Genomic DNA, 27,417 nt, shown 5'->3' on the forward strand with positions numbered 1-27,417 from the left:
GAGTAAATTCATTGATTCCATCCATCCCCAAATCCTATTGCCCCAAATAAATAAATTAACAAAGGTTTCTCATTTGACATAGTTATAAGCTTTTTCAATATCATGCATGCTTGCTATTGCTAATAAGGTCTCACATGATTTTTTGTCCACATTAAAAGCAGAATCTGATTTTTGGTGTAAACTTTATAATCCATGTAAAACATTATGTGTCAGTTTGGCAAAAATTATTTTTACCAACTTATTTTACTATTCAACTTATTTTTACTACTATTTATGGGTCTCACTGCACTTTTTGATACTATTTATGTGTGTTACTGTACTATCTTAGTTAACTTTTACTTTTATCTACAGGACTTTTAGCAAAATATTTTCAGTTTCAATTTCAATTTCCCTTCTATGCAAACCTATGCAAATCATTGTTGTACTTGTGAAGCCACCGTTTGATTATCTTGACTTCTTTTCGTTGTGCAGTCAACCACTCAGGGTCGTCTGCCATTGTACCCAATATGTCAAGGCAATTAGACCCTGCATAAATCAACTTTAAATTAGTAAACTTGTACTCGAATAAAGCCCGGCAAAAGATAATTATTTTTATTTTTTTGGGGTCCAAAAGTTCAGTGGAACTGTTATGATCATAAATTAGGCTAATAATAATCACATTCATTTTTGTACATATTATCTTTATCACATTTTAAATGTGGAGTAATTCTTGGATACTTCCGGAACATGAAGGGTGGCACTTCCTCCTCTCACATTCATAATGGGGTCTATTCATTAAACTTAGAGTAAGATCCACCGTAAATATGATAGGAGAGAGCACAATTTATCCTTACTCTGAAAGTACCTACGAATGCAATGCTTTTGGTACGTACATTAGTGAGTGGATGAGAAAATTTATTGCATAATTTATTATATATTACCCATTTTTGTAGACACGGCAAGTATGCTGTCTGATATGTTTTCCAACATCCTGAAATAACCACATATTAGATTACTAAATACCAAATATGACGAAATAAAAGGATAAATATTTTTGCCAAAAAAGAAATCTAGATTACATATTTTTGAAAAGTTACCCTCCACTACTATAAGGGTCACGGAGGCCATTGGAGAAGATGATGTTGCTACCAAACTTGTGGAGAACCCTTTTTATATGCTGCAATTTTACATTGAGAAACCAAAAAAAAAAAAAAAAAAATCATGTACATCATTTTTAAATCACTTACACAGACACACACATAGAAAGAGAGATCGAATAGCCATACTTGACCACCAAAATTAGTGGTGGCCCAATGGGGCTTAGGCTCAACTCCAGATTTCTTCACGCAATAGTCCTCATATTCTTTGTAAACAAATGGTGATGCGGGAAATATGGTTTCATTGCCTCTCCCGATTTGCGTGACCAAATCACTACATGTCTGCAAAGGCCAAGAAGAGGTTTTAATTACAATAAAGTTTGGTAATTGTTGAAGCTGTGAATTCCATAATTTTGAAAATGAAATTGATTAAACTAGAAAAAGAAAATTGTTAGTTAAACGCATGTGCATTGCCTGCCAGTCCCAAGAGTCAGTTTATCTGTTGAAGAGATAGCATTTAAATCATAGCAATTTCTACTTTCCCCATGATAAGCAACAACTCCGGAGAAAATTCGGCCAAGAATGTCGGTTCCATTAGCTCCTCCGTCAATACCTTTGCAGACAACAGTCACTGGATAGTCTAGAGGAGTATCATATTGAGCCACGACTAAATATATATATTCTAAGTAATCTTCCAATTCGGATGCCGCCTTCATTGGCCTAATGGTAAAAAAAAATGTTATAGGACAAAGAAAATAGAAATATAGTTGAGAACTATGTGTAAGTTAATCATTTATACAGTTATATAAGATGAATGTAATAATATTTTCCTTGGAAAAACAAAAATATGGTGCAATTAATAACCATAAATTATAATTATGGTTAGCAGAGAAATGGGATATACGAAGACAAATGAAGAACTTTGTATTATTACTTGCAAGTTTTGAATTTCTTGCTGAGTTCTGAAAAGACCATTGGGTTTAGCAGCAATTCTATCGATCTCAGGCCGTGAACGCTTTATGGTATCATAGCAGTTCCAACTAACCTCCTGCAATATACATAAAGGAACCAGACTATGCCGCTGAGCTACAAGTTTCTTAGCACAAAATATAAGGACCAGTTCAAAGTATAAACTATTGATTTTTACCTGAAAGTCCTTGGTAACAACGACATCATATGAATTAGGTGGCACAAGGCCATCGAAGTAAAGAATGGGTGATGAAGAGGCTAATGTCCCCATTGCAATATGAGGATACTTTAGGCGCGCGGAACCATGCTGCAAGCGCTGTTATAAAAAAGTGGAAAACATTAGAAAGTGAGATTAATATATAAAGTCTAGTTTGAGTGAAATTTAATTTCTAATATTCATAAGACTTACTTCCACCATTAGATCCTCCAACGACTATAACTGGAGAGGAATCGGCTGATAAATTTTTCTTCAAGTCTATTATTACTTCAGCATAATCTGCTGAGTTAAAGTATCCGCGAATGGTAGCATTTTCCAATGATTCATCTCCTGTAAATCCATGTGGCATTGATTTTCCGTAGTAGCGATGCTGCAAGAAAAAATAGTTATGAAGCACAACTTTAGAATATTGTTCCATGATGGGATTGCCATAGGTGAATTTGTTCCAATAAAGAAAAAAAGTTTCAAGGTCATAGAAGATACAATGTTATTATTTCTATATAATTAAATAATTATCATCAGTTGTGGAATCATATATTTAATGCGGTGAATCTAGTGATTGAAAAAAAAAAAAGAAAAAAAAAGAAATTCAGGCTACGTTTGGTTTGATTTAGGGTGTTTTCATTGCTCATCACTCATTTTTAATAATTCATCACTCACTTTTTGTGAGTCTCACACCAAGTGTTGTTGATTGGTTAGGCCCTATTTGGCTTTTTATTATTTTTATTTTTATTTTATTTTTTATCACTTATCACTCCTCACTCAATTTTCATCACTTACCACTCATCACTCAAAAATACCCCAATTTCTTATAAGTCTGCTTGGTGGGTTGTTTGGGTGGAATATCTCAGTGGGTTTTTCAATTCAAACACTCACCTTTATATCACTCACTGGGTCCCACAAAAAATCAATTGCAAATCAGGTGTACAGGACGGTCACCAAGCCTACTCGTGTTGTCTCTCTCTCTCTCTCTCCTCTTCACGCCCTTCCCACAACAAAACACTCTTTTTCCCCAACTTCAAAAACCCATACACCACAGCAGCGTCTCCACTCTTTCACCACCGATCTTCAACTCTCCAAACCCTCAATCCGCCTCTCATTTTCTACCCCTCATTTCCCCGCCTCCACTGCGTTAGATACCTCCGTTACCAAGAGGGCTGAAGGTGCTTTCAGAGGTTCCCTTCTCCTCTCTCATCTCGAACTCCAGAAACCCACACAAAGGAACCCCAGACTCCCAACTCTGTTGGTACGGTCTTATTTCTCATCGTTTTCATGATTTTGTCTATATATTTCATAAATTTTTTTACTACAAATCTCGTAAATCTATCTTGAACAATCAAATGCTGTGAATATGAGGTTGGATTTAAACATTTTTATGTTACGTTTTTTTAAATATGAAGATTGTAAGGCGTGTTCAATTGCTCAATTGACTCAATCACGGTGATGAGAATTGAAGGGGAAAAGGGTATCTTGTTTATGGAGTGTTAATGGACATCCTTTTTGTTCTGCTTTCAATTCTGTGGGTCTACTGAGGTCAGAGAGTTGTGAGACCTCTATCTTTTGCTTAGTACTTAACGTTTTCATGATGTTGGGTCTCCCTCTCACTCTCTCTATATAGGTAGACAAAGACAGAAAGAGCTATTGAAGGAGAAGAGAAGTAGCAGTAGATCTGGTACTGCTTCCCTTCTCCTTTAATAGCTCTATGAGCAAAGTTTGTTTGGAATTGTTTCTTTGGCTTATTTTCTAGCTTTTCCACGGCTGTTTATGGAAATGTTCTTTTGTTTCCTCAAAATGATTAATGAAAAGTTTTTGTTGGCTTCTATAACCCACGGTTTTATGTGATAAGTTCATGATGGTGCTTAAGAAACTTTGGAAATAATTTGGAGTAGAAGTTTCATGCTTTCAGCTACCTGGTGAATATTTTGTATGAGGCTAGCACTATTATGTGATTGTATGTACAGCAGATTGACCGTATAGTAGTGAAGCTGCAATCACATTTATAATCAGCTTGCACAGTTGCACCTATTAGCTGTAGCATTTTTGTTTTCTTCTTCTTCTTTTTTTGGAGTGGGGGGTGGGGGGTTATAAGATTATAAGTAGTAAGTAGAAAGTACACCTATTTGCTAGAATAAGTTTCCAAACCAAGAAACTCAACACAATGGGTAAAGGATCCTTTTATATTTCAGTGCTGTTGCTTAAAATTATATTCTAGCATTTTCTCGGCTTTGTATGGATATGTGTTTGAGGCCATTGGTTCAAGTCTCATGCCAAGTTTGAGTCCTAATATATATTTTTCTGATTTTTACAACAAAAAATCAGAAATTTTCTTTGTGTTTGTGTTTGTGTGCAGGTGCTATGTGTGGAGGTTGTTCTATTAGGTTGCTCAATTATTAGGCTCTCCTACATTTATTTTATTCAAGAGCAATCCACTCTTTGTGCCTTTTGAATTGGGTTGAATATACATGTAGGGGTGGAGGTTTCAAACAATGTCAAAGGCAAGTAGTTATAACACCAATTCTAGTTGGCATTTGTGTGACATGGACCAGTGCATGGTGCGGATGTCTTTGAAGCTCCATAATTTTGGTAGGAGGTTCTATGGCTGTAGACATTGGAAGCCTGTGAGTATCAAATGTGCTTACTATTGTTTTCCCTTCATGGTTAAAACCATCATGCTCCTTAACTCATGTACTTACCAGCTTTGTTAAATTTGTAGGATAGTGACCAACATTGTAAGTCCTTTAAGTGGTTGGATGGCAACACATGTAGGCGTGGTGCTGAAACAACACCAATTGTAATAGCAAAATTTACTAGGCTAGAGGCCGAGGCAGCTATAGCAAAAAATAATGAGACCGATGCCCATGCAATGTTAACGGAAGCACTTCAGAGGGAAAGAGCAGCGAAACGTATTGTTGAAAAAGCAAGGGTTGCACAGCGTATGGTCAATGACCGAGCCCATAAGTACAAGACTACTTTAGTTATCTCATGGCTGATCTTTGCCATATTGTTGGTATTTTTACGTATGTCTAGTGAGTTTGGATTACGGCAAATGTGTCTGCCATGCATGAATCTGAATGTGTACATGGGCCGCATAATGTAATATTATTAATGTTTTAGACATGGAAATGTATTGTACGTGTTGGACCAACAAATGTATTGCAGGTGTTGGTCCCAACAATGTATTGTAGCAATGTAGGTACTTTCATTTTGACGAAACGGTTGTATGTGTTGAACTCTCAGTGGGAATGTTTTGTCAACAACTTATATATACTATCATTATTTTGTAAAATATCATATTATTTGTCCATTTGGTATGACAATTTCAAATATATTGTATTCGTTAACACTATATACACACTCCAAAGAATATTCACAAGTATTGTTAATGCATCTTGACTTTGTCACCAACGGTTACACATCCATGCATGATTCATATAATTTATATAATAGTCATCACCAAGGTAAAAGCAAGTCTGAACGGAAATTTGCAATCAAGAATACATAAGTCTGAATAGTAAGGGACATGGCCCTACATAAGTTCATACAAATGTTTCAAGTGATAATACATAAGGCAATGCATAAGATACTACATTCTAGTGTACACAAAGATGATTTATAGCACCAACTTCAAAACAACACATTCCAGTGTACATAGCGCAATACTGTTATAAAAAAATACATAACATTTGCTGAACATGCACCTAGTAAATGCTAATCGCCTGGCCTATGCTACCAAGTCTATAAATATCAAAATGTAAGCATTTACAATATAATTCCTGTGCAAAATCAATGCCGACGGGCAACATAATCAGCCCACATAGCATCGATGATATCATCCCTAAAGTGGGTCATACATCTCTTTGATGCTTCCGACATCTCCACAACATGCCTCTGGTTTGCGGTGCTAGTGGAAGCTCCATTGTTGCCACCACCGGGCGAAACAATAGGATTTCCTTCATATTCAACGTTGTCCCATGTGTTAAACAATTCATCACTCCTGTTATTAATGCATATAAAATTGTGTAGATAACAACATGCAGTAATCACATAGCACTGCCTACTGTGCTTGAAATTTGGCATTAAATTGAGGATGGGAAAACGAGCCTTTAGCACCCCAAATGATCGTTCAATAACCATTCACAAGGAAGAGTGTTGATAGTTGAACAACTCTTTCTTGGTTGTTGGATTCCTATTACTAGAAAAGAATTCCTGGGCATGGTACCTAGTTGATTTGTGAGGTGGAAGGAAACTTGTGCCAATAGGCAAGCCTGAGTCCACCAAGTAGTATGATCCTACATGTTTATGAAGCTATTTAGAATTGGCTACAATAACTATAACAAAAACATGTAAAAATTGATAGCCTTTGAGATTAATTGTAGTACTCGTAAGTGGCCATGGGAATCCATGCTTCGGGTCACCAATCGCTTCCTCCAACACCCGTGAGTCATTAGCACTACCTTCTCACCCTACATGAACATAAATAAATTGCATATCCATGTTGCACACACACAACACATTTGTGGTTACGGTAGCCTTTCGGCTCTTATATGCTTGAGTCGCTTGTTTAGGAGGCCGAACACTCACATAGGTGCCATCCATTGCCTTAACACATTTTTGCACATGACATAAGTACTGATGATGTATGTACCTAGTTAAATAGAATATGTTTACAATATAATTAAGTGATATATATTACCTCGAACCATGGCCAGTACTTGTTCACCTGAAGATGTTTGAGGAGGCAAACTACATCTGGATTTGGCTTAATCAGATGTCTTGCATACAAGTGAACAGCCCTAACACCTTGTGGAAGTGGCGGGACACTGTCTTAATTGAGTGCTGGAATCTGTCTACAATACACCTCATTCGAATATTGTGGTCAAGTATGTATAACAACATGGCAACCGCCTGCGTGGCATTCACATCACCTTGCCCTTTCTTCAAGTATCCATGACCGACAAACTCATCCACTAAATGTAATAGATACGGGCGTGTCATGCGAAACATCTCAAAGCACTTATTAGGATTATTGTCAAGTTCATCCATGTATCCATGGCCCGTGAGGATACTATCACTCATGGGCTGTTTATCATAATGTCACTGCATATAGGCGAACATCTCACCTACCAAAGGATTCACAAAGTCAAACTTTACTTCATTTTCACTATCACACTTTAAACCCCACCAGTCATCATCATCAGTATCATGACCAGCATCATCATAATCAACGTTTTCGAAGTATGATACGTCAAAATCATAAGCCAAGAATGCATCTAACCATTCACTCCTTGATGCCATTGTCACCTAAACACCACGACGACATACTATTAACCCTTTTTATTTTATAAAATATACCAATGCTAATAACAAGCACTCAATAATAAACCAAGGTGAATATGGGAAATTATCATAAACATTCCAAATAATAAGTTAAGATTGTTCAACATACAGGACTGCATCAAGTCTAGAAATAAAGAAGGTAACCTGACAACATCCATAATAGAGAAAATAATAATTAACAAAACATCGGTTTTTGTGACAGAAGGTTCAAGTACTACAATAACCATCACATAATACTATAGTACTACAATAACTATAACATAATAAAATAAGATCCATGTCTCAATCCTCCGAGTTAACAATATCATTCATCTATGCTCGCCTCCTATGCTCCAGCATGCCCATGAACACCACCCTATTCTCCTTCACATGGAGAGCCTTTGAGATCTTCAAATATGCCTTGTTTCTAAGATCCTCATACTGATTAAGCATGTCAATGGCTTTCCCTAGAGAGCATGGATCACTCCAATTGCTGATTGGGCAAATTGCTCAAAAGTGCCACTTGACTTGCCCCTGTTATCGCTAAACCTCTCCCTCGTCATTGCGGTGTACTCCTTTAGGGCCATAATCATCTTACTTACTTTGTCGACTTTCTTCGCCACTCTTTTACCCTTGGCACTTGCTTCTTGCATAGGACGCTTGCCTATAGCTTGGGTTTGGTCAACACCATCAGTCTACTCCGTAGTCCTAGAAATACTATCTAAGTTGGGGGTGTAACAGTCATCATCAAGATGGATAGGAGAAGCATCAATGGCAAGCTCATCCTCCAGTGCACGCTCTTCATCACTGTTCAGTGCAGGTGTGTTTGATGAAATCTGAAGTTGCCCATTTGTAATACTGGGGGCAAACAACTGCTTCAGCTTATCGTAGTTAGGGCATCCCTTCTTTTGCAGGTTATTTGCATTTCGATCAACCTACAACAACACAAGTATAGGAACAATTGTTAGGCAGCAAAGTAATCACAACAATGCAAAGGCATACAATACTAACATGAAACTTGAAATGCATAAAGTAACATGCCGCCACCACATGCGCCCAAACCTAGTCAGTGCATGTAATAGTTTGGGTGGCCTCATTCCACCCTAATCCCGTACGATTCAGCAATTGACTCCACTTACGTTGTGCTTTTAGAAGACTTTCTTAGCAGTGAAAAGTTTACCAGTCCTTTTATTAAGTTCTTGTGTCATTGTTTCCCACATAGGGCCCTTAAAAAAATCATTCTCCATGTTACCCTTTATTTGTTCCTCCACCATAATCTCTATAAATATGTGTTCTACATGGGGAGGCCACATTTTGTCATCCGCATCTTGGGATTCATGTGCCATCTAATTCAAATATCTCCATTGGTAAGATGAACACACTTTGTATTGACAGGTAAATAAATGAACAAGGAATATTAATGTGTTATTGCGACCAAGTATGTTGTGTACTGAGAAACTGCACAAGTAACTCTACATAAACATGCAATACATGTAAATAAAGATAACACCATACTAACATATACTCCAGTTCATAGCTAAATATGTACATTGTGACCATGTAACATACAAAAAGTCAAAAGACCGAAGCATTGTTTTACTACAAAAGTGGTCACTAATAGCCATAGGATAGTGCATGTGAAAGTGTATGCTAACAATACTACAATAGTCTACAAACCATAGTGGGAACAAAATAAGTTAGCAGAAACAAAGTGGTTAGCCATGCACTATAATGCTTTTGAGTCCACCAATCGCCTCTTACTAAGACGGACTAGCCCCCTCATCTGGACCTGCCACTGGCCACCCATGCCTTGGCCCATAACGAACTTCGTTGGGCCTACAATACTCCCTTTGGACATGCATGAACCGATGCATAACTTGCCTCTTGCAGAAATCATTCCCAATCCAAGCATTGAGAGTGTTTGTGATCACATCCCACAATGGCTCACGAGGAAGCCCTACCACAAAATTACCAAGCAGGAATTGGCCGAAGACAATGTCACAAAGTTCATCGACATAGTCATCGTCCCACCTCCTTAAATCCCTAGCCATCTAACAACAACCTCTGATCATGTAACAATCACATATAAATAATAAACATTTCCATGTATTCAATCAAAGTTCGACAATAGTGTTTAGGGGTCTTATCTTAAGGTGCAATAGTTTTAACTTTGAAAGTTCAAAAACGTGTACAAAACACCTTTGAACGTTTAGACCCCCAAAAACAACTTAACCAAATCAAGCAATATGTCAAACAACAAGTGTGCGGAAACTTAACACATGCTATAATATGAAATTGGTTAAACAACTATCTAAGCCATAACAAAATAAACCCACAGCAGATAAAATAAAGGCAAAGATAGAGAGGAAGAAAGATGCAAACACAAAGACAACACGCGATGTGTTATCGAAGAGGAAACCGAAGTCCTCGGCGAAAAACCTCTCCACCGCCCTCCAAGCGGTAATCAATCCACTAGAAAATAAAGTTGGGATACAAGGACAGCAATAGACCCTCCAAGCCTAATCTACCCAGTGCACCTAAGCCCTCCAAGCTTCTTGCTCCAACGAGATTGCGCCGAACCTTTTTCTTTTCTAGCTTCCCGGATTCCGCTACTATACCATAGCATCAACCAATGAAGATTGGTTCCTTCCTAACTGCTTCCCAGAAATCCAAATAACTGTCTCACAGAGATGATAATGGTGAGAACCAGGTTTGGTATAATGCCTCTCAAGGATTTGACAATGGAGAGGAAGAGAGTTGAGGAATTTGAAGAAACTCTAAGGTAGAGATTGTGGGTGAAGCAATCTGGTTTTTCTTTAGGGTTTCTCTCTCAAAATTCTCTCTGGAAGCTCTCTGGAAGCTCTCTTTCAATCGTGGGTTAAAGGGGTATTTATACTGGAGTGGGAGAGGAATGTGAAACATCAGGCTTTGGCAAAACAGGGGTGGCTCGCGGCTTGACCTCGCGGCTTGACCAAGTCGCGAGATCCAGTCGCGAGTTAACCGTATGGCCAGTTGTCCTATTTTGTCCTGTAGTGCTCCAGCTAGCATGACTATTCATCTTCCAGCATGCTTGGCACGTGTGCAGCTTCTGGCGGCTTGCAGCCGCGAGTCCACCCGCGAGTCCCAGCCGCGAGTCTCTGTTTTCTTGCACACTCTTGAGCAAACTTCACTCTATCTCACTCACTACCCTTACAACAAACTCACCTAAATACAGGGTTACTAAATGCTGAATTACAAGCAAATTTGGCACGGAATAAAGCCAATTAGATGGTTGAATAAATTCAACCTTACAAACTTTATCCTCCCTTAAAAACCCACCATATTTTTTATGGATATGGATATAGTTAGCTATGTTACATACTCTATTGATCTATTGATGTATATTCTGTTAATAGCTACATCTTATCAGTTAAACTAAGTAGTAACTAAAGTAACAATCATTAAAAAAAAAACAAGATAGAGCAACTAAGGCACATCCATCTTTGATTCTAATTTTTTTTTTTTTTTGAAAAAGGTACATCCATCTTCCATTATAAGAATATCACATGAACCATGTCGAAAAATAGTATAATCAGTGAGCAAATAAGCAAGGGAACCCACAACACGGATTAAGCAAAGAAAACAAAATGATGATTAGTTTTCTTAAAAAATGAGCAAAGCAAACATTGTTCATAATACTAATATTTCTTTAGAGCAAAGTAGACATTGTTTACATTGTTCAAAAATGAGAAAAGCAAGGGAACCCACAACATGAGAGGGTGATTAGTTTTTTTAAAAAATGATGATTAAAAAAACTAAATCTAAATCTCAAGGAATCTGTGACGGTGTTTTGGTAGAGTTTCGGTACGGATAATTTTTTTTTCCCAAGCCAACAACAGAGCAAAGCAGACATTGTTCATAATACCATGGCTGTAACAAAGGAACAAGACAGAGAAACTTTTAAAATAAAAAATAAAAACAAAAAAGAAGAAGCATAAATGCTATACTTGAGTAGAGAGTAAAAAAAGAGGCATAAATAAACAAGCATTCATAGCCAAGTGAGCCAAGGTCTCAGTAAACACAACACAAAAAATGGAGGAACATGGAAAAAACAAAAAAAATATCAAAATAAAACCCAACAGATGGAGGGGCTGAATTTGGGTCTCACCGGAAATAGAAATTAGTGAACGGAGCTGTGTGTATATCTCGGGCTGAAGGTGCTGATCAGCGGAACTAGAGCTTTGCTTCAGTTGTTGAAGTGTGCTGTGGGTTTGGGAGAAGGAAAAGGGAAAGTGAGATGAAGTGAGCTAGCATGGGTAGTTGGGAAAGTTATTACAAAATATCCATTGGAGCTTCTGTGGGTTTGCAGTGATGTAACTACACACTGCTGTGGGACCCAATTGTGCTCCAAAATTACACCTATTGCCACTGAGTTAACATAACTCATCACTTGAAAACAGCCCAAGGCTGTTTTTGAATTTGTTAACTCATGCCTCAAAAAACTCAGTTTTGTTAACTGAGTGAACACCCGTGAAAACCATCCAAACAAACATTCTATAGGTGGGCCCCACGGATTTTGGGTTATGAGTTAATAAAACTCAATTTTGCAAAATCCAAACAAGGCCTTAAGTTTTCATTATCAATTTCCATAACTCATAACTCAAAAAACTGAGTTAGAGTTGTGAAAAATGAGATTAACTTTTTATTGTTTTCAAGTTATGGAAACTAAGTTTTTGTGGCATATTTGTAATTTTGTGACACATGACTTGTCTCATCAAGTCAGACCACAAGTGGTCCAATGGTCACTTTGTTCTTTTCATCTCTTTCTTCTTCACTTTTTCTCTCTCAAGTTCTAGATGCTTCATTCTTTCTTTCTTCTTTTCATCTTTTTCTCTCACCCAATGTTTCCTTCTTTCTTCTCCAACCTGGATACACCACTTGAACCTCAAAATGGAACTCTCAGCCTAACTCAAATCTCATAGCTCTCTTGTATTCAAGTTCTCTCAATAGCTCTCTTAGCCTCAAAGCTTTCTCGGCCTCTCATCTTTGGTTTGGGTAGTTTGGTTCAAGATTTATTGGTAGTTTGGTTCAAGATTTGGTGATTTGTTTGTTTCCAAACCTCTTTGGTTTGGATTTGTGGGGTTTTTTTTTATGGGTTGGTCTGGAATTTGTTATGGGTTTCTTTGTTTAAATATCTACGGGTGTTTTTTGGGTTGATCTGATATTTATATGGCTTTCTTTGGTTAACATTTGTGTGTGTTTATGGAGCTATTGGTGATTATAATCTTTGCTACTGTGATAACTGATTAGGTGTTTAAAGTGGAAGAAAAGTAGCATTTTGATAGTTGAGGTTTGGAAAGGATAGATGAGATATGGGTTGGAATACAAATGCATTTGTATTTTTTTTTCTTCTATGGAGTGGAGAGAAATGGAAGAGTTCCATGCAGGTGCTTAAAAATAGATGTAATAGCAGTTATGAGTGTGACTGACTAGTGGGCTCCACACTTTCGAGTTAAAGTTTCTCCTTTAAATTGAAAAATAAGCCAATAACTGATGCCAAACACACTTGGGGGGGGGGGTGAGTTAATAGAAAATAGAGAATTGGATATAAGATATGAATTGAAGTTTTCAATTAGAAGAACTAAGATATGAGAACTGAGATATGCGTTAGTAGTTGATGATGCCGAAAATCGTCAGTAAGTCACATAGTCCTCATATGCTCAAGACAATACCTACATAACACAAAACAAGAAGACCTTAGGGGAGTCCTAGTGTGGTACCATCCAAAGACCCTCCGAAGGTTAAGTTAGAAAAACTTCTCACAATTCTAGAGTGCTAAAGCTGAGTGAATCGTGCATACATTTGCTTTCTGAGGGCTTTTGGTTTTTATAGTAGTCTAAAACCAACCTTTGTTTCTTGGCCAGGAAGATTTTTCCTTGTGGGGAAGATCCTTATAAATATACATATTTTGTGAGATTCTTCCCATATAGAGATTTTGTTAACTAGGGTTAATCGTAGGGTGCAAGATATTTCCATTTAGGGTTGCTTGGGGACTTACTAAGCCATGTAGGCGACACGTGGCTTCTGTATCCGTCCCCTCTTGCTTGCTAAGGTGGAATCCATCCACCACAGAGGATCCATCCATCATACCCTATCACATCCGTCGATCCCAGTTGGCCTTAGGAGAACGGATCCGTCAACTTTATTTTTATCCTCTCCAGCTGTCCCCTTACTCTAAGAGTCTGTCGCTTTATTTGGCAAGCGGGCTCTTAGAGTGATGGAATGATTCAACCCTCGGGGAATGCATCTTGACTGACAACCTAGCCTAGTGTATTTAATGCATTAGGGACACGTGTCATATTGATTAATGGTTGACTACTCAGATCAATGCACCCCTTCGTCTTCCGTGCCGTTTTCTCTCTATATATTCCATCTTCCCTTCTCATTTTTCACTTTTCATTGCGAATTTCTAACCAAAGCACTACCATCACCTTATTGCTAGCACGTATACCGTCCACTTTGTGCGACTGTCTTCCAGGCTTTCTCCGTCGACTTTCTTTCATCGTTAACTTGTAAGTGCCCTACTCTTATACTTATATTTTGCTTCCCTTTGCTTGTTCATCCATTATGTAAATCTTGTAGAGTTTTAGGGTTTATCCATCACGTGTAGGTGACAGATGTCTAGTGAGGTGTCGAGTGACCAGTTGTGTGTCCGCGATGAGGTAAGCTACGATGAGTGTACCCGTCAGGTCAAAATGACCCTGGCACCTCTTCTGATGAACGAAGTCCGTCATCCAATTCACTTTCCTCAGAAATGGATGGGGATGTAGATGTAAACGAGTCAAAGGATGACTCAAGCGACCAGATGGCTAGTGCTAAACCCCCAACCCAATCTGTCATAGGTCCTGACGGCCTTAGGGAATTCATTATCCTTCCATTGTGGATGATAAATGACTTTAGGTCCACAATTAGGCAAAAACAATTTGATACACTAAGAGAAAAATTCTAGATTCCTATCAACATACCAATCCATCTACCTTACAAGTCCGAAAAATGCTACTACAAAGGTATGGATGATGTCAGAGTGTACGAGCAAATGCTTAAAGCGGGACTAAGGTTCCCATTAAGCGCTCTTCACCTTTCCCTTTTCCAATATCTGGGGTTAGCCGTCACCCAGATCTCTCCTAATGCCTAGAGGGTTTTCATTGGCACAGAGGTCCTGTACGAATTCCTTTCAAAGGGGGAACGCAGGATGACGGTGGATGAATTCTTTCACTGCTACCGTCCATCCGAGATAGTCCAGTCTAGGGGTGTACATCTTCCTACCAAGGAAGCCATCTCTTAGGCTAGTTTGTGAGACCCTTGACTCCAATAGGAACTGGAAGAGTCGGTACTTTTTCCTTGAGGGGGGCAACTGGATGTGCCATCCTGACGACCAGGAGTTCATGCCAGTTGACAAGACTTGGGGAATAATGCCCCCGTCTGATATGTGTCTGTCGGTCCTTCAATTTTTCTTTATCATTGCTAGTTTTACATAATGTTTTGACTGTCTCCTTTCGTAGCTCGAGACCGTCCAGAGGTTACCCTTGAGCAGTGGAGTTTTCTGGAATGGATTTTTAGGATCGAATTGAAGGAGAGAACTTAGGTGAAGCTCATTACCTTCGACACTCTCTATTGGTACTACGAGGGACCTAAGCCCACCGAAGCTGCCCGTTGCTACGATCGTTTAGCTCGCCAACGCAAGTCCGTCACATCTTTTATTTTATTTGTATTAACTTTACCTAACTCTTCTTTGGTTCATCTTATTTAGAAATAGAGGATGGGAAGAGGAAAGCCTACATTAAGCAGCAGGCAGCTGCAAGGAAGAGGGGAGGAATAGGTACATCTAACCCATCTACTAAAAGGAAGCCGTCTGATAAAAATGACCGTCCACCTAAAAAACCCAAGATGGTGAAAGAGCCTATCGTGGCTATTCTTGCTGAAAGGAAGCTTCCTCCCCTGCCCGTCCATGGGAAAGACAAAGGCTTGATGACAGGTCAAGTTCCTGGTGATGAAAAATGCCCCGTCCTTCTTCATGAAGATCCCTAATATGCTCTAAAGCAGCTCTCGTCCATCCTCACAAGTGAAGAGTATGAGGACTTGGGAAACCATTCTATTGAGGCCATGAAGGAGACGGGTCTCTTTAGCTTGGCTCAGGTTCGTTTCTGTCTACCTTTTCTTCCCATCATGCTGTTTGTTCATTAATTTATGATGTTGAAACTAATCCTGTTTTTGGATACTGGTAGGGGTCCTCATGATAAAGGGCTTGATGGACCACTGCATGTCCCAAGCGACAGTGGTGGACCATGTAAGGGCTAGGGTAGAGGCGTCGGAGGCCGAGCTCAGGGAGTTGAAGGCTTGGAAGGCCGTCTAGGAGAAGAAATTTGACCTAACAAAGAGGCTCCTAGAAGAGGCGGAGGTGCTAAAAAAATTTCTTCAGGACAAGGAGGATGAAGTCACCAAGTCCAAGAAGCTGCTACGTCGAGCTAAGGATGATGCAATCAAGGAGTACTGCGATTCCGACGCCCTTCTATTTGAGCTGGAAGGTTCTTCCGCTTATGGTTTTGACTATTGCCTCAGTCAAGTTAAGGCTTCCTTCCCGAACCTGGACCTATCTCATATCAGCATTAACACTGAAGGCCAAACTCCAGCCCGTCCGGTTGAATCAGAAGGAACTGAAGATCTTTTTGCTGATGATGTCAATCCTAACCCCCCAAGTCGATGGGGAAGCCATTCCTGCTGACCATGAAAAATCCGTTGAGGATGGTAACCGTCAGCTTGAAGATGTGCAGGTTGAAGACAAGAATGAAGAGACCCCTTCCATCTAGCAATAGTTTTTTTTCCCCGCAAAGATATCTTGTAAGAACAGTATTTATGTTTAATTTATCCGTTGCTTATTACCTTAACATGTAGACATTTCCCTCTATAGGCTTTTATAATATTTTGGTTATATGCTTGACAGTGTATACTTGCAATATATGAAAGTTCAAAAACGTGTACAAAAACACTTTTGAACGTTTAGACCCCCAAAAACCAATTTAATCAACACACGCAATATGTTAAACAATAGTGTGCGGAAACTTAACATATGCTATAACATGGTATTGATTAAACAACTATCTAAGCCACAACAAAATAAACCACAGCAGATAATGTAAAGGCAGAGATAGAGAGGAAGGAAGATGCAAACACAGCGATAACACCAGATATGTTATCGAAGAGGAAACCGAAGACCTCGGCGAAAAACCTCTCCGCCGCCCTCCAAGCGGTAATCAATCCACTAGAAAATACAGTTGGGATACAAGGACAGCAATAGACCCTCCAAGCCTAATCTACCCAATGCACCTAAGCCCTCCAAGCTTCTTGCTCCAACGAGGTTGCGCCGAACCTTTTTCTTTTCTAGCTTTCCGGATTCCGCTACTTCACCGTAGCATCAACCAATAAAGATTGGCTCCTTCCTAACTGCTTCCCAGAACTCCAAACGACTGTCTCACAGAGATGATAATGGTGAGAACCAGGTTTGGTATAAAGGCCTCTCAAGGATTTGACAATGGAGAGGAAGAGAGTGAGGGATTTTTTGATGAGACTCTAAGGTAGAGATTGTGGGTAAAACAATCTGGTTTTTCTTTAGGGTTTCTCTCTCAAAATTCTCTCTGGAAGCTCTCTTTCAATCGTGGGTTAAAAGGGTATTTATACTGAAGAGGAGTGGAATGCGAAACGTCAGGTTTTTCCAAAACAGGGGTGGCTCGCGGCTTGACCTCGCGGCTTGACTAAGTCGCGAGTTCCAGTCGCGAGTTAACCGTATGGCCAGTTGTCCTGTTTTGTCCTGTAGTGCTCCAGCTAGCATGACTGTTCATCTTCCAGCATGCTTGGCACGTGTGCAGATTCTGGCGGGTTGAAGCCGCGAGTCCAGTCGCGAGTCCCAGCCGCGACTTTCTGTTTTCTTGCACACTCTTGAGCAATCTTCACACTATCTCACTCACTACCCTTACAACAATCCCACCTAAATACAGGGTTACTAAATGCTGAATTACAAGCAAATTTGGCACGGAATAAAGCCAATTAGATGGTTGAATAAATTCAACCTTACAATCTCCCCCTTTGGCTATTCCGTGACAAAACCCTAAAACAGACTCTAGACTTAACATGTGAGTTGGGAACAGTTGATCAAAACTCACTCACACCTAATTCTAGAAGCTGTGAAGCACTTGAATCATATGAACATAAACTCCTGAAACACAACAATACACCATGATCATTGTAAGCAGAAAATTATTAATGCATATGAAACAGGCAAAAAGAGATCAAGCATAAGATGGAGTTAAAGAACAAACCATGGCTTGATCAACCAAGTGAACACCACAAGGTAGTGATCACAGTGTTCATTCACACTTGGAATGAACACAAAGACATACAAGTTAACAAGCACGAGGCAAGACACTTGTATGCTCAACACTCAACCAATGCATAGCACACAAGGCATATGCATCTAGGAACAATCCTACAAGGGCACAAGAGTGACAGTACATAAACCACAATGCTGAAACATTTAGATTTAAAATACTGATTTCACATAGCATAAAGGCTGCACTTAAGCATGGTACATACCACAAGGCCTACAAACTATGCATAAAACATAAACCCTCAAAGCTTACAAAAGCATATGGGTACAAACTAACAAATACCTGAATAACATCAACAAACATATATAAAAGTTTATCCAAGAGTATATGAGGAAAGTTAGAAACAGTTATACACCAAAACACAGTGTATCAAAACCAAAATAACCATTAGTTTAGAAGATGAGACGAAAGCAAAAATATGTGTGTGTGTGTGCTCCCCCTATCACTATGCACACTTCCCTTTGAACTTTTTCTCCCCCTTACTGAATGCTCTCCCCCTTTTTGTCACGAATAGCTAAAGACTCTCATCCAACTTCCGTTGAATCTCATCTAGCTGAGTCTCCATAGTCTCGAGGCGCATTTGGACATGGTTGTTTGTGGAATAGAGAAGTGCCACAAGCTCATCAACTCGTTTCTGAATATGCTCAAGAACACTGCCAACTCTGTCAGAATGAGAAGCAGTTTGTGCTTGCGGAATACCAGCCTGTGAAGCTTCAGGAACAGCACGAGATGTAGAGGTGGTATGTGCAGGTGTCTCTGAGTCAGGGGCAAATGAAGGACCCGGAGAGATGTGAGCATGTCTTGGTGATTTGGAGGAGTGACTTCTGCTTGCTTGAAGAGTGAACAAAGAAATGGGACGTTGACGAGTCAACATTTTACCATCTGCAGGAGGAGTAATGCCTGCATTAAGGATGAGCTTCATGACGAGACTGCAAAATGGAATGATTCCTCGAGCTGTAGATCGACAAGCGGTCTTCCTCAGGTTGTAGTAGATGTGAGCACATATATCAATGGGGGCTCCGGTAATGAGATCACACAGAAATATAGCTCTCCCAAGATTGATGAATGTAGTGTTGGACAATGGGTAGAGGTTGGTGAACATGATCAACTTCAGTGTGGTCAACTCAGGTGCAAACTTTGCGGTGCTGATGGAAGTTCCTGCACTAGACACCTCATGATCGTGTCCTAGGATTTGTAGAATTTCCCCAACCTCTGGATTTCGTTCATCATAGGGAGTTAAGTTCACATTCTGAGGTCTGGTGATGCCGAGAAGATCTGCGATGGAGTCTGGGGTAACACTAAACTCTGTTCCTCTGACCCAGAAAATGAGGATAGGTCCAAGATCAGATGCATTGGAGAAGCATTCCTTGACCAGCTCATCCATTGGATCATCAAAGTTTCCGAACAAGTTTGCCCAGTCTCGTTTCTCAAAGATTCGAGGGATGAAAGTAGTCCCTAAGGTGTTGAACTCTACGACCCGCTCCACTATAGTTGTTGACTTGTCAAACACATTTGAGTAGGCGTGTGAGTTTAGGGGAACTCTGAATCTATCCTCATTGGGATCTTGAGATGCTTGAGATGAAAGACGAGTCCTTTTAGCAACTGGGGTTGCTGGTTCGTCAGAAACAATGTCTTTACCCCTGGATGATCGACGAGACATCTGCAAGAGAGCAGACCAACAGAAAAGAACCAAGCAACAATACCCCACAAAAGATTGTCAACAAGATTTAGTATAAACAATATTTCAATATAAAAACCCAGACAGAATATAGTGCAGACCCAAACAATCCTTCCAATAAACCACAGAAGCACAAATCAATACGTGCATCAAACTTGGTGAAAGTGCACCAAGACAAAGAGAGACGCAACAACTGTCATTGAGACAGGTTAACATGACCATGATATGTAATAACAAACAGCATATGAATATTTAGAACAGATAACAAACATCACTCCAACAGAGACATGAACATGGGGAAAATATTTCAATCATGAAGAAACCTTAACATCCACACATCAATATTCAGACAAGAGTAATGAGTAAGTCACATGAACACCAAACCCATTTCAGAAAAGATTCTCAGATTCAAAAATCAGCAAAAATTCAGAACAATGAAAAACACATTGACTGCTCAGCATGAAAACGGGTGAGAACAATATCAAAAACAGGATACTCCAAACCCATTACACATAGAGATAAGAAAAACGAACACAATACCAGTCCAAACAGTAACAGAAATATGCAGGAAAAAGAAACTGAGATTGAAAAATCAAAAACCATACCTTTTCTTGATGATTTGGAGAAGAAATGAAGTACCAAAAGGGTTTGAGAAATGGATTCACGAAGAGGTTTGGTAGAAAACAGCAGTTTTTAAGAGAAGGTGAACAGTTACAAAAGTTCGAGGGAAAACTGAAAGAGGTTTAAAAACTGCTCCTGTTTCTGCAAAACACGCGATTTTCGCGACTGGATCAAGTCGCCACACAGTCGCCAGCTCAAGCCGCCAAAGCACACAAGAGGAAAATTTTGAAAAATTTTTCTAAGTGTTTTTCGCGACTGGAAGGTCTACCCGCGAGTGAGTCGCGAGCTGAGCCGCGAAAATCTCTGAGTGAATCTCGCGACTGGACCTTCCACTCGCGAACAAGTCGCCAAAACTGACCAGCGAAGATGCGACTGAGGCACGCGACTTGACACACCCGCGACTGAGCCGCCAAAACAGGGCAAAACTGTATTTTTGAAATTTTCAGATTTTTCAGCAAAAACACTTTCCAAAAACACCTAAAACACTCAGAAATCTTTTTGTGCTTGAATTAACAAAGATTGAGTATGTGAAAACACATTTTATCAAGTACAATCACACAAATGAATATGGCATTTATCAAACATAAACTTGTGTGTTGTGTGTGGATATCAACAATGAAATAGTCCTTTTTCTAATGTGAAGCTTCAATGATCAATTCAACCAAGGCATACACAATTAGCACTAGATCATGTGACCAATCTCAATTATAGAAATATGAATATATGACTTCCCACACAACTTGATAACATAACTTGGAGCCTTTCATTTGACTCCACTTTCAGCCATAACATTTGATCTTTTGAGGCAATCATCTCTCATTGTGAGAGGTATAGACAACATTTTTCTTTGAAGAACAGGCCTTTGGCCTTTTTGAAAGAAATTTCACTTTTGATATAAGGTCGCTTACCCTTTTTCCTAGTCAAATACTAGAATGTGCGACAGGCTTTTGCAGCTCAATATCTCTTTTCATTTGGAGATTTACATTTAGTGAGCTCTTTTTAGCAAAAAAATAAAAAATGGGAAGAGATATAGACACAAGTCTATGCATGTTTCAAGATCAACATAACCATTCACCAATCATTCATGACAAGTTTGAAGATCTATTTACAACAATCACATAGATTTCAAGATTTTTCCCATAGTGATATGAGTGCATGAAAACAAGTAATGTTCGAAAATGCACAAAGCCATTAGCACAAAGGTACACGGCAAAACGAGTTTTAAGACAAAAACTCAACAAAGTCAATCAAGCCCTTTTGATTTTCAAATGCTTATGTAATTTTTGGATTTTTGACATAAGAAACAAAAAGAATGATAAAACACAATTAAGAGATATTCACAAACAAACAACCAAAATCAAAAACAACAAGCATACCAAACAAACATAGTCACAAAGCATAGGAAGTATTAATGCATGGATATGTTGTAATGCTTATGCATGAGTACCCCTTTTCACCCACACGACACTTGCGTTTGGGGTGATTTCCTTAGAAGAGGATTGGGTACGGGAGTTAGGGCTTTCAAACCTTCGTGAGAAGCTTTCCAAGCAGTTGGTGAATGCACCAATCATCTTCATCACGTTCATCATTCCGGGATCTCCGTTTTGCTCTCTAGGTTGATCCCCTGCCCACGTTCTCCTATCAACTCTTGGTCCTCCTGACCTTTGAGGAGTAGCACTGTTCTTTGCTCTCAGCTTTTGGCAATTTGGTCGAGTGTGCCCTTGAAGTCCACAGTAATGGCACACATACATTCCTCTAGGACCTCTTTGTGGTCGAGGACGTGACTTGGCACGAGACTCAGACCTGCCCACATACTGATTATGATGATTCAGCATCCGATGGTCCACCACATTCTTCTTCTCCTCCACCTCGAGGTTCACACTAGTAGAGTCAGCTACAACTGGATCTTTGGACTTCACAAACTTCACTTCTTTAGTGACATTTCCAGTTGAGCTACTTCCTCCGGTATATCCCAGTCCGGATTTGTCTGAGAAGCTCTTTTGAGATGATATAACATCATCAAGCTTCTTGGTGGTGACCCTCTCTATTTTTGCATTTGCTTGAACAACCTCATTCTCAAGGAATCTCACTTTAGTGTAGGCTTCGGACAGCTCACCATTAAGGGTTTCAATCTCGCATTTGGCCTCCCTATACCGGATTAGGAGACTTTTGTAGTCCTCCTCAGCCTTCTTCATCTTTCTCACTGCAGCCTTGGCCACCCTTGTGTATTCACCAGATTTCTCCAACAGTGAATTGTAATTTTCTTGAAGAGTAGCTGTGCTTTCTTCTTCTTCAGCTTCTGATTCTTCAACAATTCCTAGTGAGTCATCCTCACTATGTTCTCCAAGGTCTTGAACAAGCAAATTCAATTCATCCGAAGACTCAACATGAGCAATAGTCATGAAAGCTGAGTAGTTCCCTTCTCCATCACAGCTCTCCTCAGATTCTGAGTCGGACGAATCTGAATCACTCAAAGTCGTGGCGTACACCTTGCCTTTTGATTTCAAATAGTTAGGACATTCCCTCTTGAAGTGTCCATGCCCGTTGCATTCAAAACAAGTAACACCTTGTGTGGATTGGGATTCTTTTCCATCTTTCCTCTTGAAATCCCTCTTCTCCCTTCCAGAATTTTGGAAATTTCTCTTATCATCAAATTTTCCATTGTTTTTGAATTTCAAAAACTTCTTGAAATTTTTAACAAGATAGGCTACATCCTTGTCAACCATATCTTCTCCTGACGAGCCTTGATCTTCCACCTTCTCATTAACGGTCTTTAGAGCAATGGATTTACCCTTCCGTTGATTTGGCAGCGACATTTCATAGGTTTGTAAAGAACCAACCAGCTCCTGCACCTTGATGTCGTCAAGATCCTTGCTCTCTTCAATGGCTGTCACTTTGGCACGGAAGCTTTCCGGCAATGATCGAAGGATCTTCCTTACAATCTTAGAATCCTCCATCTTCTCCCCCAAGTTAAACTTGCTGACAACCACTTCATTTAACTTCCCATAGAATGTGTCGAAAGACTCATCCTCACTCATCTTGAGCTCCTCAAACCGAGTGGTCAGCATTTGTAACTTGGTATCTTTCACCTTCTTCGTGCCTTCATAAGTTGTTTCCAGAATCTCCCATGCATCTTTTGCAATAGTAATGTGAGAAATCCTGTGAAATTCATCTGGAGACACACCACAGAAAATAGCATTTAGTGCTTTACTGTTAGCATTAGATGCAGTAAGTGCTGCCTTATCCCATGTGGATTTGGCTGCTTCAGGTTTGGTCCAACCCATCTCAACAGCATCCCACACGGATTCATCAATGGAGCATAAAAAGGCTCTCATACGAACCTTCCAAAAAGCATAGTTACTTCCATCAAAATATGGAGGTGCATTAAGGGATTGAGACCTATCCATCTCAAAAAGAAAGGGAGTCAAGGATCACACAATGGTAATAAAACCAAACAGATGTGTACCCGCTCTGATACCAATTGAAAGTTCAAAAACGTGTACAAAAACACTTTTGAACGTTTAGACCCCCAAAAACCAATTTAATCAACACACGCAATATGTTAAACAATAGTGTGCGGAAACTTAACATATGCTATAACATGGTATTGATTAAACAACTATCTAAGCCACAACAAAATAAACCACAGCAGATAATGTAAAGGCAGAGATAGAGAGGAAGGAAGATGCAAACACAGCGATAACACCAGATATGTTATCGAAGAGGAAACCGAAGACCTCGGCGAAAAACCTCTCCGCCGCCCTCCAAGCGGTAATCAATCCACTAGAAAATACAGTTGGGATACAAGGACAGCAATAGACCCTCCAAGCCTAATCTACCCAATGCACCTAAGCCCTCCAAGCTTCTTGCTCCAACGAGGTTGCGCCGAACCTTTTTCTTTTCTAGCTTTCCGGATTCCGCTACTTCACCGTAGCATCAACCAATAAAGATTGGCTCCTTCCTAACTGCTTCCCAGAACTCCAAACGACTGTCTCACAGAGATGATAATGGTGAGAACCAGGTTTGGTATAAAGGCCTCTCAAGGATTTGACAATGGAGAGGAAGAGAGTGAGGGATTTTTTGATGAGACTCTAAGGTAGAGATTGTGGGTAAAACAATCTGGTTTTTCTTTAGGGTTTCTCTCTCAAAATTCTCTCTGGAAGCTCTCTTTCAATCGTGGGTTAAAAGGGTATTTATACTGAAGAGGAGTGGAATGCGAAACGTCAGGTTTTTCCAAAACAGGGGTGGCTCGCGGCTTGACCTCGCGGCTTGACTAAGTCGCGAGTTCCAGTCGCGAGTTAACCGTATGGCCAGTTGTCCTGTTTTGTCCTGTAGTGCTCCAGCTAGCATGACTGTTCATCTTCCAGCATGCTTGGCACGTGTGCAGATTCTGGCGGGTTGAAGCCGCGAGTCCAGTCGCGAGTCCCAGCCGCGACTTTCTGTTTTCTTGCACACTCTTGAGCAATCTTCACACTATCTCACTCACTACCCTTACAACAATCCCACCTAAATACAGGGTTACTAAATGCTGAATTACAAGCAAATTTGGCACGGAATAAAGCCAATTAGATGGTTGAATAAATTCAACCTTACAATATATATATCCGTCCATTTTGGACCCACACATGTAAGTTTTCTTTATGATGAGCCTGCGTCAGTCTTAGTCATTGCTCTAGGATGAACCCGTCCACTATCCTGGACTTTTAATGGAGATAGGTCATCCTTTCAGGATAAGCCTGTTTGTTTTGTGGACTTTGTAAATACAAACAATCCCTCCAAGATGAACCCGTCCACTCTTGTGGACTTGGTAAATACAAATCATCCCTTTAGGATGAACCCGTCCACTATGTGGACTTGGTGAATACAAATCATCCCTTTAGGATGAACCCGTCCACTCTGTAGACTTGTTAAATACAAATATCCCTTTAGGATGAACCCGTCCACTATTCTGAACTTTATAAATACAAATCATCTCTTTAGGATGAACCCGTCCACTTTGTGGACTTGGTGAATACAAATCATCCCTTTAAGATGAACTCGTCCACTATTCTAGACTTTTAATGTAGATAAGTCATCCATTTAGGATGAACCCGTCCACTCTGTGGAGTGAGTAAATAAAAATCATCCCTTTAGGATGAACCCATCCACTTTTGATAATAATAATAATGTAGATAAGCATACACATAGAATTTCTGAATAACTCCTCTTATTGTGAAAAATTCATGAATAAAAATTGTCTTTTGAAAAACGAAAAAACTGCCCTTTAGGCTTAAAAGAAACTGTAGATAATAAAAAATAAATTAATAGGAAATAAACTGGAAATGAGGAGTGTCGTCGCTCTTGCCACTGTCTACTGGTAGTACTTCTTAAGGTGGTTTGAGTTCCATGGGTGATGCAACTTTTGTCTGTCCAGTGTCTCTAGGTGGTAGGTTCCTTTCCTATGCCATGATGCAATTCTGTATGGTCCTTCCCAGTTAGGTCCTAGCTTCCCTAGAAAGGTGTCTTTTGTGGCGCCCATCACCTTTCTTAAGACAAGATCTCCAACTTGGAAGTCCCTATATCTGACCCTAAAGTTGTAATGCTTGGCCATGAGGTCTTGGTATCGTGCTAATCTTTACTCAGCCGTTGCTCTTACATCGTCCACCAAATCAAGCTGCAAGCATAGCGCTTCGACATTTCTTCCCTCGTCATGGTTTCCTACTCGGTAGCTTGTGGGTCCTACTTTAGTTGGAATGACCGCATCGCTTCCATATGCCAGTCGAAATGGTGTTTCTCCTGTAGGTGTTCTTGCCGTCATTCGGTATGCCTACAAGACGCTTGGCAATTCCTCCAACCATATACCCTTTGCCCCCTCGAGCCAAGTCTTGATGATTTTGAGTAAGGATCGGTTCATGACCTCAACTTTTCCATTGGCCTGAGGGTGAGCGAGAGATGAGTAGTGATTCTTGATCCCAAGTTGCAAGCAAAAGTCTTTGAATGCGTCATTGTCGAATGGCTTCCCGTTGTCTGAGACCAGCACTCTAGGTATACCGTACATGCAGACGATGTTCCTCCATACGAAGCTTCGCACATTCTTCTCCGTGATGGTGGCCAGTGCTTCTGCTTTCACCCACTTGGTGAAGTAGTCTATGCCGACCACCAGAAATTTTAGCTATCGAATTGCTGTTGGGAATGGACCCAAAATGTCTGACCCCTATTACGCAAAAGGCCATAGAGCTGTCATTAGAGTGAGTTCTTCTGATGGCTGTTGAATGAGGTTGGCAAACCTTTGACACTTGTCACACGTTTTAACGTAAGCAGTGGCATCCTTTTACATGGTAGGCTAATAGTATCCTACTCGGATGAGTTTGTGTACTAATGATCGTGACCCAGAATGGTTCCCGCAAACTCCTTCGTAGACTTCTCGCATTACATAATCTGCCTCCTCTGGGATGAGACACCTCAAATACGGTTGAGAGAAGCCCCTTTTGTATAGAATACCTTTAATCAGAATGAAGCGTGCTGCTTGAACCTTCAACTTCCTTGTAGCTTCCTTACCATCAAGCAACACGGCATCCTTCAGGTATGAGATATTGGAGTTGTCCAGTAGTTTCCAAGGCCTATTCCATGCACGCTGACGCTATCTATTAATGGTGAGATTTGAACGAAGGATAGTACCTAATTAGGGATGACCATGTGTTCTGCTGAGGCGGCTTTAGCAAGACGGTTGGTGTGCTTGTTCTCATTCCTTGATATCTGAACAAGCTTTACTTGGTGGTCATTAACTCGATCCTTTACTTGCTCAATGTACTGCTTCATTCGTTCGTTCTTGCACTCATAGTCGTCGTTAACCTGGTTGATTACTACTTGGGAATCGCAGTATACGACCATACTTTCGGCTCCTACTGCCTTGGCGAGATCCAGCTCTGCTATCAAAACTTCGTAATTATTGGTCGTGGGGAAGCTCAAACGGATCATGCATTCAACCTTATCCCCTTTCGGACTGTAGATTACCACACTTGCTCCACCTGCTTGTTTGTTGGAAGATCCGTCCATGTGGATGCTCTATTGGGGGCTCTCTTCTACTCCCTGGTCTTCCGCGAGAGTGAATTCTGTGATGAAGTCAGCAATGACTTGTCC

At 40.0% G+C, this 27,417-nt stretch overlaps 1 protein-coding gene and 1 pseudogene across 3 annotated transcripts; one reads left to right on the forward strand and one right to left on the reverse strand.

Moving 5' to 3' along the window:
- Window positions 1-394: 394 nt before the first annotated feature.
- The window catches only part of LOC126722171 (uncharacterized), a 31,614-nt pseudogene continuing 4,591 nt past the window's right edge, over window positions 395-27,417 (reverse strand).
- LOC126722961 (uncharacterized) lies at window positions 3,198-5,548 on the forward strand. Of its 3 annotated transcripts, none has more exons than XM_050426125.1 (3): window positions 3,198-3,508; window positions 4,582-4,880; window positions 4,976-5,548. In XM_050426125.1, exons 2-3 carry the CDS (start codon window positions 4,749-4,751, stop codon window positions 5,357-5,359), a joined length of 516 nt encoding a protein of 171 aa, XP_050282082.1. In that variant the 5' UTR covers window positions 3,198-3,508; window positions 4,582-4,748; the 3' UTR covers window positions 5,360-5,548. The 3 variants fall into 3 exon arrangements, with proteins under 3 accessions (XP_050282082.1, XP_050282084.1, XP_050282083.1); XM_050426127.1 differs by having other exon boundaries at window positions 4,613-4,880; XM_050426126.1 differs by lacking the exon at window positions 3,198-3,508 and adding an exon at window positions 3,547-3,934.

This window comes from Quercus robur, chromosome 4, assembly GCF_932294415.1.
Source record: "Quercus robur chromosome 4, dhQueRobu3.1, whole genome shotgun sequence".
NCBI lineage: Eukaryota > Viridiplantae > Streptophyta > Magnoliopsida > Fagales > Fagaceae > Quercus > Quercus robur.

Bases quoted from the DNA above. Each gene is read 5' to 3' on its own strand.
- LOC126722961 (XM_050426125.1), top strand. From the start codon at position 4,749: ATGTCAAAGGCAAGTAGTTATAACACCAATTCTAGTTGGCATTTGTGT. The intron at 4,881-4,975 runs GTGAGTATCAAA...TTAAATTTGTAG, and splicing joins GCTGTAGACATTGGAAGCCT to GATAGTGACCAACATTGTAA.